This window comes from Quercus robur, chromosome 2, assembly GCF_932294415.1.
Source record: "Quercus robur chromosome 2, dhQueRobu3.1, whole genome shotgun sequence".
Classification (NCBI taxonomy): Eukaryota; Viridiplantae; Streptophyta; class Magnoliopsida; order Fagales; family Fagaceae; genus Quercus; species Quercus robur.
In genome coordinates, this window is record NC_065535.1 from 7,180,527 (window position 1) to 7,195,093 (window position 14,567).

At 34.3% G+C, this 14,567-nt stretch overlaps 2 protein-coding genes across 2 annotated transcripts; both read left to right on the plus strand.

The window, feature by feature from the left end:
- The first annotated feature begins 6,366 nt into the window (after nt 1–6,366).
- Nucleotides 6,367–8,457, plus strand: LOC126712127 (xanthotoxin 5-hydroxylase CYP82C4-like). Its single transcript, XM_050411343.1, has 2 exons — nt 6,367–7,352; nt 7,613–8,457. The coding sequence occupies exons 1-2, from the start codon at nt 6,405–6,407 to the stop codon at nt 8,237–8,239; spliced, it is 1,575 nt and encodes a 524-aa protein (XP_050267300.1). The 5' UTR covers nt 6,367–6,404; the 3' UTR covers nt 8,240–8,457.
- A 4,047-nt stretch (nt 8,458–12,504) lies between these two features.
- Nucleotides 12,505–14,235, plus strand: LOC126694124 (uncharacterized). The gene has a single exon (XM_050390203.1). The coding sequence runs from the start codon at nt 12,505–12,507 to the stop codon at nt 14,233–14,235; it is 1,731 nt and encodes a 576-aa protein (XP_050246160.1).
- The last annotated feature ends 332 nt before the right edge of the window (nt 14,236–14,567 follow it).

Genomic DNA, 14,567 nt, shown 5'->3' on the forward strand with positions numbered 1-14,567 from the left:
TTATGGATGTTACAAAAACCACTAGAACAATCCCTTGGAATTATTTTTTGTTTTTTGGGGGACGAATGGTTTGATGTTATTTTGGCATGTAACTGGCTGGTCATTGTTTTTTAGTGTCCGTTCCATACGGTGTTACAGAATATCCCAACTTCATCCATGCCCCTCATTCATTCATATACGACTTTGGTTTCCCAAACTATTATTATAAAGAACCACAGAGCAAGAACATATTATATTACAACAGTGTACGACAATGTGTGTTGATTTTTTATTTTATTTTATTTTTCAAAAGATATTTTTACGATAAGACAAGGGTGCTCTCTACTGGAAATTGTACCCATAAATCATGTGGCTGATTTTATTGGTAATTTACCTCTTCCTTTGTTTTATATTATTGTTACTATTATTATTTGTACTTTATGATATTCATTGGCTTCAATTTTACATTTGGTAAAGAATAAGAGGAAAATACACTTCCAATTTGTGAAATTACTATGGTGAGGAATAGGGCTGTCCAACCCACCCGACCACCCGCCTGTACCCGACCGGCATTCACCCGATCCGACTGCTCCAGCGGTCGGCCACGGGTCTTGAGCTCCAAAACCCGACGCCGGCGGGTCGGTTTTGAGTCCCCTCATTCAAAACCCGTGAAACCTGACCCGCTCGAAGACATCAAATTCTGGTGAATTCTCCAGCGATTTCGACGAGTTTTAGCTTGATTTGGCAGATTTCGGCAACCAAAACAATCAGATCTGGCATAGATACACCAGATCTGGCGATTCTCAGTACGATTTGGGAGAAAAATCATCGGATTTGACGAAATTCTCACCAGATCTTGGCCGGATCGGGCGAGATCTCGTCGACTTTGGCTGTTTTTTTGTGTTTTCCATCAGGTTTCGGCCTCACCCGAAACCGATGCCACCCGCTGGCAAACCAACCCGCGAAACCCAACCCTCTTAATGGGTCGGTTGCGGGTTGAGAATTTGCCCACCCGATCTCTTATGGGTCGGTTGCGGGTTGGGCACAAACCCGACCCCCCCGACCCATGGACACCCCTAGTGAGGAATTATGTTAATTTATGTTACACATATTATGGCATAAGTGGTCCAAATTAATTGTAGGCTCATATATTTATAAAATAAACATATTAATCTTGGATTAGTCTATTGTTAAATATATAGATTTACAATTGATTTGGACTTCTTTGGTAATATGTATAACAAATTACATGGTCAGTCAAGAAGAGTAGCACACGTGTGAAGTAATTTATTCTTTTTAAACTGGTGTGATTGATGCCTCTAAGTGGGAAGGGTAGTAAACATCACATGCACCCTTTTTGACTATTGGATGTTTAGTATATTAAAGTAAGTTGTAATGCAAGTTTGATCTTAATTTAGTAGTGAAAGAATGTTGGTTAATTCTACTTTGGAAGTAGAAGAGCCTTTTTATCTCTTTAAATGAGATAGAGTGAAGGAAACAATAGAAAAACAAATGAAAATATATCGATTGTATTTCCAGTAGATTCTCGATTGGTTGAGGGTCTAACATTTGAAATCTTGTGTGTTTTCTCCAAAATTGTTATTTGAGGACTCCAAGAGGTTTGATTGTATCTTGAGGATAAGTTTGTAGTTTTAAGGCTTTAACAACTTATTGTGGAGGCAAAAATTGTCTGAGGAAAGTAATTTTATTGTGCCCCTGAGCCATTAAAATTTCCTTATTTGTTCATTAAAATTTATTGTTTCTTTCATTATTTACTCCTTTGATCTACAAACACTGACTAGTTTTTAATTTATTTATGGTCTTATATATGGTTGAGTTTTTCCTGTGTAGATATATAGTTGAAACAAACTTTACTTTTCAAAAAGACAAATTGATTCGAATTTTGTAGATTAAGAAAGCATTTCCATTAACAATGTGTACGTAGGAATGGATCCGGTGCACTACCTAAATAGAATATTGTATTGAGTGAAATAATTTTAAAGGATTGTAATTAAAAGTTAAAAATTTTAATTTGAATCTCAACTATTGAATAAAAAAAAGATACAAGGTTAAAAAGTGAAAAGATGAAATTTTTTGTGAGGATGATGGGAAGCAATTGCACTGGATCTGAATCTCACATAAACAGGAAATAAAAATGGTTAATTGCTTGTTTGTTAAACAAAAGATTGTAAGAATTATAATACCCCCATGAACTTTTCAAGAATTATAATTCCCATATGAACTTTTCAATTCACATAAAACATGAGAATTAAACCTCTTTCAGGGTTCGATTTTAGTCTATCAAAAATATCAAAGCCTAAAATCCTTAAACCTTTTTTACTCTAAAAAATTGAAATGATGAAAAACCTATCATACCGTGGTTGATATTGGGGGACATATTGTCCTACTACTGAGCTTTGCAATGTTATCAATCATGTCATTCATGATTATGTAAATGGCATGGAGTCTTGTACTCTGGTTTACATACAGCCATCCCTACATATCATGGTTATTCCATCAACCATCATAGATATTCATGTATACACTTTTCCTTTTTAATATTAATATTAGTGAGTGTTTGGATAGCGTTTTGCGTTCACGTTTTATGCGTTTGGCTAAAAATTACCTAGGTTTCACGTTACTGTTCACAAACCCCACAAAAAGATGAAAAACGCAAATGAATTATTTTGTACTGTTTACGTTACTATTTAGCTGAAGCTACAGTACTCTCAGCCCAAAAAATCAGCTAGCTTATAAATTATTTTGATATAGTATTTTCAGTAATAAGTTTTCAATTTTCAGCAAAATAAACGCTATCTAAACAGACCTTTAATATTCTTTGCAACATCGCCAATCTTGTCATTCATGATTATGTTAATTGAAAATTGAAAATTGAAAACAATAAAAAAGTTACTGTTCATGTGTAGGTTACTGTTCATTTACCTAAATATACTATTCATGTCACATAAACAGTATAAGAGATGCTGGTCTAAAAAAAAAAAAAAAAAAAAAAGAGCAAACGCAGTAGAATAATTTCTACCCAAACGCATGCGGAGTCTCTGGATTATTAAAGCCAGCTTCCTCTCCATTATCATGGTTATTCTAACATATAGATTTACGTACTGCTGGGTACGTACCATTGTTTCTGTACGACCTATAACATGAATGATTAGGGTTTGCTAAAAGTCCTAGGAATTGTTTTCGGAGTGCATATATATATATATATATATATAGATATTTATTTATTTTCATAAAATTAAATTCTTAATTATACTTTTAATGATGTTCAACCACGTGTGCTGCTCTATGTTCACCTGCAGCGTGATTTGCTGTTTTGTATTGTAATATGAAGATTTTGCTGGAGTGATGGTGTCCAGTCAATGTACAATTTTCAATGCATGCACAGAAAACTTTTTTTGCTTTTTGACGAGGCACTATATGTATTACAAAATTCATCAATGCATCTTCAACTTAAATTCATTTCTCCATTTTATTACATACTCTGTCATTTCAGATGATAGATTTTAAAGATGAAGTAGTACAACTAAGTCTTTCTAGGAATGATGGTATGTCAAGAATTCTGAGGCTACACGTATCATCCAAAATGAACAAATATATACTGTATAAGGAAAACAATTTAGGTTAGAAGGAAGAGATTAATTTAACAAGGATGTAGTATAAATGTTTAAATTTACACATTCCAATTAAATAATATCACATCAGATTGTTTGACTAAAACATTTGGGCTAGTACAAATATCAAAATCTAGCATTATTTAAATATTAAACAAAACAAAAAAACTATGAAGGAAAAGTTGTCCCTACGGTCACAACTTTTGATTGGGCAGCTCCTATGATAAACAAGGGATGAAGTGATTGTTTTAGAACAATTTATCTAACTTTTTGTTAAAATGTTTTTGCTAAACCTATTGTAGATAAAATGTAAAAGCTAAATTATAAAAAATATGAGACTCATTAAGACCCATAAACAGTAAGAAAAATAAGTAATAAACTAGCTAATAATCAAGATCCAAAAGCATTTAAACTGCATAAATGATGTGTTATGGGGGTGTAAAGTCCGAAAAGTAGGAGTATTTAAGGTTATGGACCATTTAGCCTGAGTGAATATAGATCTTCTAGCCCAAATAAATCTGCGGGTCATTTAGCCTGGTTTAGGTAAAGGTTATGGATTGTAAAGTCTGGCTTGTTCATGAGTCTTTCAATCCACTTCGATGTACAAGCGATTTATAAGCCCAACTAAAGTACGGGTTGCGTGAATTCTGGGTTATTTGTGGGTCATCTAGCCCATTTAGATTTGCAGGTGATTCGCACATCTTAAAGCCTTTTGATTTTATTTCGGGCTTAAAGCCCAATAAAACAAGGTATATAAGCCCCTTCAAAAAAAAAAAAAAACAAGATATATAAGAGGTTTGTGGGTATAAGACCCATCTTGTGATTGGGTATAAGAAAAATGAGGCCTCAACGAAGTCAAAGAATTTTGGATTGGTTGCTTGGAAAGATGTTGAAGTCTAGACTGAGTTATAACTTAGAACCTATAGCTAAAATCTTTCAGTCTGGCCATCAAGGCTTTCTGTGTCGTTTAACTGAAAATTACTAACACATACTGAGTTTTAATCATTTTACGATGATGGGTATGGATTGTGAATTTGTTTGTTATAAAAAGAAAGCAAGCACGAAAATGAGTTAATGGGCCTGATCCATTCAGCTTCACCAACCATGCAGAGATGCATGTGCCACTGCAACTGCCTAATAGAGATATCTATGTACATCAATTAGTCTAATGACACAAAATTTTTAATTTTTTTTTTATTATTATTGATGTGATTAATTGGTGGACAAAGTTTTCCTTTAAAGGAATTTCTTCAAACCCATTACATAGCGATTCATAAAACTATTAACATGTATTATTATTTAAACAAAACCCATAAGTCTTTAAATATGTCATATAACTAAAAGTATTGAATGTGTGATTTGAAACAATTTACAACATTTTTGGTGTTGATAAAAATATAAAATAAAATTTAGGGTTTAATTTTAAAATCACCCCTAAATTATAAGGGAATTTTATAATTTATTAAAATATTTAATAAAAGATAACCGCATAACACTATTATGCTTTCTAGGATCCAACTTATCAGGATATGTAAAGTCTATATTTTTAGGTTGGCAACCATGAACAAATTGTAACATTTAGAACTTAGTTTGTCAAATGGTTTGGTGTAGAAATATTCTGAAACAAGACAAATGAAGTTCAACATAAATAAAGACTTAAGAAATTAGAAAAAGATAAGTGCAGAAAAAGACTCACTTATCTCGACTGATTGAGATTCATCTCTTGACCGATTGAGATTTGTGTAGATCTGAAATCTCACTTTCTTTCTCAACTATTGGATCTAGGGTTTTGATGGATCTTAAAGATATTTAAATTAATGAGAATCCTAGAGCACACTTTTACGTTTTCAAGAGGACAATGTTTTGTACACAGATTGGAGATTTTCCATACCCTTTTGGAGCTATGGTTAGAAACTTTGTGAAAACAACAAATCCAGTTATAAAGTAAAGTTGCTGCATCAAGTCAACCACAGTTGATGATCTAAATCTTTGAGTGGAGATCTCAAAATCACAAACTAGAAAGTTTGTGTGCAACAGTTTCACAGTAGAAGAGTTCGTGAATTTGGAGCTGTGAGTGGTTACGTGAGTAAGTACTATATGACGTAGCAGTAGATTTAAGGTTAAATCTATTGTACAAACTTCTATTCTCTTAGTGAACTGTTGCTTTGAGAATTGTTTAAGTTAAATTCTCCTTAGGTTTTTTACTTTAAAACCACAGTTTCAAAAGTTTTCCTTAGTCATCATTCTTGGTATTCATGTTATTTGTGAATGTTTGATATTTGTTTAATTCAAATCTATTGCATAATTAATCACACTAATTAATTGGCTAAGATTTGATAAAATCTGACTCAATTGGGGTCTAAATCCCTAATAAGATATATAAAATTATTTAGGCATTCAATAAAAACCCATTTTGTGGCAATGCAGTTTGCTTCATTCAACAATCTTGACACTTTTCATCAAAAATAAATAAATAAATAACAATCTTGACACTATATATGTTTAATAATTGGTTATATAAAAAGAATAGACACCGTATTCCACCGCATGGATCTGGCTGCTCAATTCGGTAAACAAATTGATATCTTTTTATTTATAAATAGCCTATAATTGAGGGCTAAATCTATAGATAAATAAAAGATAGGCATGCCTCTCGCCTGAAATTTTTATAAGATTTTGGTATGACTCATGAGTCTTGCCGAATTTAGTCAAATTGTTGTTGGAGTGACTTATATATAACTTGACTGGGTATTCATATCCATGCATATTGGATGTCTATCCTCCTGTTGAACCATGGATGCATATCTACAATTTACTGTTGTTGCTGTGTTAGTTTCTTTACTCTTTCTCTATTCATTGCTTGAAAAGACAAAGAAATGCAGCAACAGCAAAGAGGCTCCTGAACCAGCTGGTGCATGGCCTATAATTGGCCACCTTCACCTTCTTGGTGGTAGTGATCAGCTTCTCTACCGAACACTAGGAGCAATGGCTGATAAATATGGCTCAGCATTCAATATTCGCCTAGGTAGTCGCCGAGCTTTTGTTGTGAGTAGCTGGGAAGTAGCAAAGGACTGCTTCACCATCAATGACAAGGCACTAGCTTCACGTCCAACTACAGTAGCTGCAAAGCACATGGGTTACAACTATGCTGTGTTTGGATTTGCACCCTACAGCTCCTTCTGGCGTGAGATGCGAAAGATTGCAACACTTGAACTTCTCTCAAATCGTCGGCTTGAGATGCTCAAGCATGTTAGGTTCTCTGAAGTTGAGATTGGGATAAAGGAGCTATACGGTTTATGGGTTCAAAATGGCTCTAGTCCTTTGCTTGTTGATCTTAAACACTGGTTAGAAGAGTTGACATTGAATGTGGTGGTCAGAATGGTTGCGGGGAAACGTTATTTTGGTTCCTCAGCTGCCTCTGACAGTGGAGAGGCAAGGAGATGTCAAAAAGCAATCAATCAGTTCTTTCATCTGATTGGCATTTTTGTGGTTTCGGATGCACTTCCATTTCTGCGGTGGTTGGATTTGCAGGGGCATGAAAAGGCAATGAAGAAGACTGCTAAGGAGTTGGATTCTATATTGGGAGGTTGGCTGGAGGAGCATCGTCAAAGGAGAGTTTCTGGTGAGGTTAAGGCCAACGGTGAGCAAGATTTCATTGATGTCATGTTGTCACTTCAGGAAGAAGGTCAACTCTCAAATTTTCGATATGATGCAGACACTAGCATCAAGTCTACTTGCCTGGTATGTTGGATATTATCTTTGTCATATTTTTATTTAACTTTTGTCATTATTATTTGATGTGTAATTTCATTACTTTAACTAACCATATGACTCATGAATTTGTAATCTAACTGTTTGAAGGTTTGACTTGTGTTCAGTGTTTCCAGTATATGACCATGTATGTTAATGTAGTCGATCCATTATAATTAGTGCATAAAAAATATGACCTCGCCTATGTAAAAATGTATCATAGTTAGCATTTTTATAAAGATTTTATGCAGGCACTTATCCTTGGCGGCAGTGACACTACAGCAGGGACGCTGACTTGGGCCATCTCATTACTTCTAAACAATCGAAATGTGTTGAAGAAGGCACAGGAAGAATTAGAGCATCATGTTGGAATGTATAGACAAGTTGAAGAAACGGACATAAAAAACCTTGTTTATCTTCAAGCAATTATCAAGGAAACTCTTCGTTTATATCCAGCTGGTCCACTCTTAGGACCGCGTGAAGCATTAGAAGATTGTAACGTTGATGGCTATAATGTTAAAGCTGGCACTCGCTTGGTAGTGAATGTATGGAAGATTCAAAGAGACCCAAGGGTTTGGACCAATCCGTCTAGTTTTCAACCAGAGAGATTTCTCACAAGCCATGTGAATGTTGATATTAGAGGTCAAAACTTTGAGCTTATTCCTTTTGGGTCTGGCAGAAGATCATGCCCTGGTGTGTCATTTGCCATCCAAGTCCTTCACTTGACACTTGCTCGTCTACTTCATGCCTTTGAATTTGCAACCCCATTGGATAAGCCTGTTGACATGACTGAAAGCCCTGGTTTAACAATTCCAAAAGCAACTCCATTGGAGGTTCTTCTTACTCCGTGCCTCCCGGCCAAACTCTATGGCTATTGAAGTGTTTGTTGGCAATGTTAGAGAGATGTAAATGAATAAAATAAGATTGAAGTGTTGCTGGCATAAACAGGTTCTTAATTGGACAGATGTAAAAACAAATAATGATGTTCGATCTAGTGGTTTGTACTCTCTGGTAGTGTGGTGGTTTGTCTCCATGTTTTTAATTAAGTTCATTTACAGTATTTAACACTATATATAAAGTCTTGCTTTGTTTGTGACCCACTGCTTGGATACTTTCACATTTGAGATCATGTAACAGCTTGGATACTCCCACATTTAAGATATTATCGATGAAAAAACTGAATTGCTTAGAGGTGAAATAGGATAAGAAATCCTACTACTATTAGGATACTTATATTAAGAGTCCGTTTGGATAAACTGTTTTAGAAAGTGTGTTTTTAAAAATTAGCATTTTTAAAATGTACGTTTTGAAAACACAATTTTTTAAAACCATAGATAAGCTTTTGGTAAAACTTACGAGAACATTGAGAATAAGTTTTTTATTTTTTATTTTATTTATTTATTTATTTATTTTTTATGAGAAATGATATGTCCACAACATTTTTACAACAAATTCTAAGTGGCAGGTTGTTACTGGTTGTTATTGTTGGGGCAAAAAAGTAATCTTAGTGTTAGTTTCAAATTTGAACCAATAACAACTAACCACCTGTGATTTATTGTAAAAATGTTGTAAACGTAGCATCTCTTATTTTTTTTGGTCAACTGAGCATTTGATCTATATTTGTCTAAAATCATTGTTTGAGTGTAAATTACCAAATAGGACATAACTCTAACACCAAAGTACACTCATAAAATAATTTTAGTCAAATTACAATCACCCCACTATTCACCAATCTCAATAATAATATGACTTTTCCAAATCAGGCCCTACCATCTATTCTAAACCACAAAAACAAAATAGATTTGAAAAGTTGAAACCCAAATCACAAATAATGTAGTGAAAAACTAACGGGGGAGGGAGAAAGAAAGAGCTTGCAGCAATGGTGTTCTCTAATTGTGGTGATTGAGCTTGCAGATGGTGCAATTAAGGCTCTGCCAGTGAGTCTTAAAATTTATTGTGCCTCCGAGCCATTAAAATTTATTGTTTCTTTCATTATTTACTCGTTTGATCTACAAACACTGCCTAGCTTATAATTTATTTGTTTCTCAAAAAAAAAAAAAAAAAAAAAAGCTTATAACTTATTTATAGGCTTATGGTTGAGTTTTTCCTGTGTAGATATATGGTTGAAACTAGGCCTGTCTACGGGTTGAGTCAGGTTGGTTTTGGACCCAATTCGGACTAGGCCCACCGGCATTAGGTGGAGGGCGGAGGAACCCAAAAGCGATCGCTGGCATCAATTGGTCGAGTTGGTTTTGGGTGAGGGTGAGTGTTGGTTGGTTTGGTCGGTCGTCGGGATTTGGAAAAAATGTTGTCAAGATTTGTGGAAAAAGTTGTTGGAATTTGTAAAATGTCGTCGGAATCTGCAAAATGTTGCTATATTTTGCATTTTTTTTCCTGGATTTTGCATTTTTTTGCCAAATTTTGCAAATTTTGTTAAAACTTACTGGGATTTGGCTGGATCTGGGTAAATCCCACCAAATCTAGTAGAGATCTCACTGGATCTAGCTTGATTTTCTTGGATTTTGCTTGATTTTTATATAGCTCAGTTGGGTTAGGGTTGCTCGGGTTTTGGAGAAGCAACCCACCACTTGACCTGCTGTTGTCGGTTCTTGGAATTGGAAACCTGCCGCCGACTGACTGGAGCTTCAGTTTGGGCTGAAATCGGGCAGGTTGGTCGGTTTTTTAGGCTCCGGTCGGGTCTGAACACCCTTAGTTGAAACACTTTGTCCATATAATATATTTGTATTTTCTTTGTTTAGTTTTTTTTTTTTAAAATTTTTCTTTTCATTGCTTTCTTTTTTAAAATTCTTATAATATATTATTTATTATTATAATAATCAATATATTATAAACAATATATATATATATATATATATATAAAATTGTTAAAACAATATATATATTATAAACAATATTATAATTTGTATCATCATATCATTTTTTTTTTCATTTATGCATATTGATGCTTTTCATATATATTTTTAAAATGGTTATTAATCAAGGTAGATAAATAGTACTAGCTAGGAAACAAGAAAATATTCGTAGTTTAAAAAAGTTAAAGAGAGAAGACCCTATTAATTGCTAATTTGCTAGATGTTTTTGATTTAAAAAAAAAAAAAAAATATCATTATCATTCTGTATGTCATTGCAAATGAAGTAGCTAGAAGAAGCTATTCAATGCTAGCTAGTTATCAATGCTTTACTGATATTGAGCCCAAAGTATGTCAAAGTTAGCTCCAAGTTGATTTTTGTAATCATTGCAACAGTGGTGCATACATGATACATGGTTTTTGATGATTCATGTTAAAATATCCATCTTTTCCTTTTTGTTTGTTGATTCTTATCGAATTTTAAGCAAGAATCTCTTTGCGTGATTTGAAACTGGGGGCCTATAATTATAATATATTATAAACGGAAAAAAATCTAAATTTATTGTGAAAATTGGAATAGCCGATTATATATGCATGAAGGGTAAATAACCAAAAAGTGGTCAAAGCATGGTTATTTACTTATTTTGCCAAAACCTTTGCAGAGTCTCACGTAAATTTGCACACTTTTGAATGCTTTTATAGATGTTTGCTGAAAAGGGCTAGGCTTATTGGCTTAGTCTTGTAGTTGTGGGGTACCCTAATGCAAAACCAAGGTGCACCACAGGTCCTTGTACTAGAATAGTTTAAACTGGGCCAGCGTAGTAAGGTTCACTGGAGCAGAATAGTTTGATGAAATAAGCACCACATCATTCCAACTGTGGAGCCACATAAATGAAATTTATATGGTTGACAAATATAGATAATAGAGAATATCAACTAGCACGCTAAGTAATAATGATAACAGTAATATAAAACAAGAAGCTAGCACATGGAGGGGTGGGTTTGTTGTACAGTTTATACTGTTTACCAACACTAGTTTTGCTTTGAACTATTTTTTCTATTTGTTTATTTCACAAGGAAAATTTCCAGTTGATAGTTTGCAAATTAAATCCACAACAAATAGGCGTTGAGATATTCTTGAATGTGACCGATTTGAACTGATTAATTTGTCGAAGATTTATAATTAATCCTAGAATTTTTAAATCACAAAATGGAAAATAGTATTGGGTTTGGGTTTGGCATAAGCATCATCGTACCTGACAAATGCTTTAAATTAGTAATTTTGTTACCTCCTATGCATGGCAAGTACAATTGCATTTTCAATAAATACTAGTCAAACTTGCTCTTGGAAACAAAAAATTATTTTATCAACAATGTTGTTTGTGATTAAAAAATACAATTACTTGTTGTTTGTCCTATTGTATGTATTAATTAACTTTCTTTTTTTTGCATTTTCAATAAATACTAGTCAAACTTGCTCTTGGAAACAAAAAATTATTTTATCAACAATGTTGTTTGTGATTAAAAAATACAATTACTTGTTGTTTGTCCTATTGTATGTATTAATTAACTTTCTTTTGTCAAATCAAAAAAAAAAAAAAAAAAAAATTAACTTTCTTTCCGAGTCCAAATGGTTCATTGTTTTCTTTTAGATGTCTCTTTCATCACATTCACGGGCTATGTTGTTGGGCTAATCTTTGGCACTGTACAAACCACCATCACTTCCTGTTTGAAACTTTTAACCATAAGGCCCAATGGCCTTGCAGTAAATCTATCCAATTTACGAAAATAGGTGTTATATTACTTGTATAGATTTTTAGTTGGAAATAACAGCCGTATTCAAAAGATGTCATTGGCCACCACAAAAAGGAAGAAACCCAAAATAAAAATAAAAATAATGATTATAAAAAAATTCCTTTTTGTTATGCAGAATAAAATAGGTACAATTTTTTTTTCTTGATATAATGTGTCACTCCAAAGTATATTGGAGGTTTAGATGTTAGAAAACGTTATGTATGACATTTCATTATCTTGATGACTTAAAATTCACCTTGTATGTGTGATCAGATATGGATAATAGTTGGATGACACTTGGTAAGACACCTAGAGACAGACTAAGTCAACAATATATTGATGGGGTGAATTCATTTCTTACTTTTGCAATGACTGTTGTGGACTGAAGTGGAAAAATTCTGTGCCCATGTATTGGCTGTTTGAATTGCTATCAACAACATGCTTACATTGTGCAAAGTCATTTGCTTCATTGTGGGATTATGCAAGATTATACTAAGTGGTACTATCATGGAGAACCCCATGAATTAAATGAGCACATTGGTGATGAAGAAATGTCAGACAATGATCATCTGGATGGTATTGATGCCTTGGTGGAGGATCAAATTAGAGGGGAACCAAAAGATACCACCCAGCAAGATGAGGAAGTGCGTAATTTTGATAAAATGTTTAGTGATTCAAAGCATGAGCTGTATCCAGGTTGCACAGATTACACTCTTTTGAAGTTTGTCATTGAAATGCTAAATGTGAAGGTAACAACCAACTTGAGTAATAAGGGGCTTGACATGATACTAGACTTGTTGAGTAAGATTTTACCGAAAGGTAACTTGATTCCAAGGTCAACTTATGAAGCAAAGAAGATATTACGTGACTTGAGCTTATCATACGAGCACATTCATGCGTGCAAAAATGATTGTGCTCTCTTTTGGAAGGAAAATGAAAACCTTGATAAATGTCCGGTGTGTCAAACGCCTAGATACAAGGATAACAGAACAGGTGGTAAGAAGATTGCTCAAAAAGTATTGCGCTACTTTCCATTGACTCCGAGGTTGCGGAGATTATACATGTCTAGAAAAAGAGCTGAGGACATGAGATGGTACATAGAAAAACAGGTGAATGATGGGATATTAAGGCATCCAGCTAATAGTCAGGAGTGGAAGGAGTTTGATTTGAAACATCATGAGTTTGCCCTAGAACCTCGCAATGTGAGGTTAGGAATGGCTACAAATGGTTTTAATCCTTTTGGGAATATGAACAATAACTACAGTATGTGGCCTGTCATCCTCATTCCCTATAACCTACCACCTTGGTTAATTATGAAAGAACCTTATTTTATGATGTCCTTACTTATTCCTGGACCCAATCAACCAGGAAATGAGCTTGATGTTTTCTTGAGACCATTGGTTGATGAGTTGAAGGAGTTGTGGGAAGAGGGTGCACACACTTACGATGCATCTTGTGGTATGCATTTTCAGACGCGTGCTGCTTTGTTGTGGACAATACATGACTATCCTGGATTCAATAATGTGTCTGGATGGAGGACAAAGGGTTATCATGCTTGTTACACTTGCAATGATGAACCATATTTGGAGACATTGGAAAGTAAAATTGGATACACTAACCATCGTGCCTACTTGCCTATGGACCACCCTTGGCGAAGGAGTTGCTCATTCAATGGTAAAATTGAGAAACAGATGAGATCATTGGAGTTACCGGTGGAAAAGATAAATGAGCAATTTGACCGAATGCCAAATATAATTTTAGGAAAGGATCTAAACAACAAGAAAAAGCGTCCAATTATTGGGGGACCGAATTGGTCAAAGAAAAGTATCCTATACAAGCTACCATACTGGAGGAATAAGAAGCTTAAACACAATATTGATGTCATGCATGTTGAGAAAAATATTAGTGAGAGTACATTCAGAACTTTGTTGGGAATTGAGGGGAAAAACAAGGACACAGACAAGGCACGCAAGGACTTGAAAAATATGGGCATAAGGAGTGTTTTGCACCTCCAAGAACGTTCTGATGGATCATTTGACAAGCCTCGTGCCTTCTTTTCATTGTATCCTGAAGAAATGGATGGTTTTTATGAATTTTTGAAATCAGTCAAGTATCCAGATGGCTATGCAGCAAACATATCGAGGTCGGTGAACACAAGAAATGGTAGACTATTAAATCTGAAAAGCCATGACTGTCATGTGCTATTATAGCGAATTCTTCCAATTGGGATGTGGGGTTTTGCTGATAAGGACATTTGTACAATATTGTTTGAGTTGGGCAGTTTTTTTCAAGACTTATGCTTTAGGACCCTAAGGAAGAGCGACTTGGAGAAATTAGAAGGACGTATACTTCTCATACTATGCAAACTCGAGAAGTACTTTCCTCTAGCCTTTTTTGATGTAATGGTTCATCTTGCTGTTCACCTACCTCGTGAAGCCATTCTTGGAGGACCAATGCAATATAGGTGGATGCATCCCTTGAAAAGTAACTCTCTCCATCCATTAATTATAGTTTGCCGAGTGTTTTTTTTAAGCAAATTATA

Coding starts and splice junctions, on each gene's coding strand:
- LOC126712127 (XM_050411343.1), top strand. CDS start 6,405: ATGGATGCATATCTACAATTTACTGTTGTTGCTGTGTTAGTTTCTTTA. Junction 7,353..7,612: donor GCATCAAGTCTACTTGCCTG/GTATGTTGGATA, acceptor GATTTTATGCAG/GCACTTATCCTTGGCGGCAG.
- LOC126694124 (XM_050390203.1), top strand. CDS start 12,505: ATGCAAGATTATACTAAGTGGTACTATCATGGAGAACCCCATGAATTA.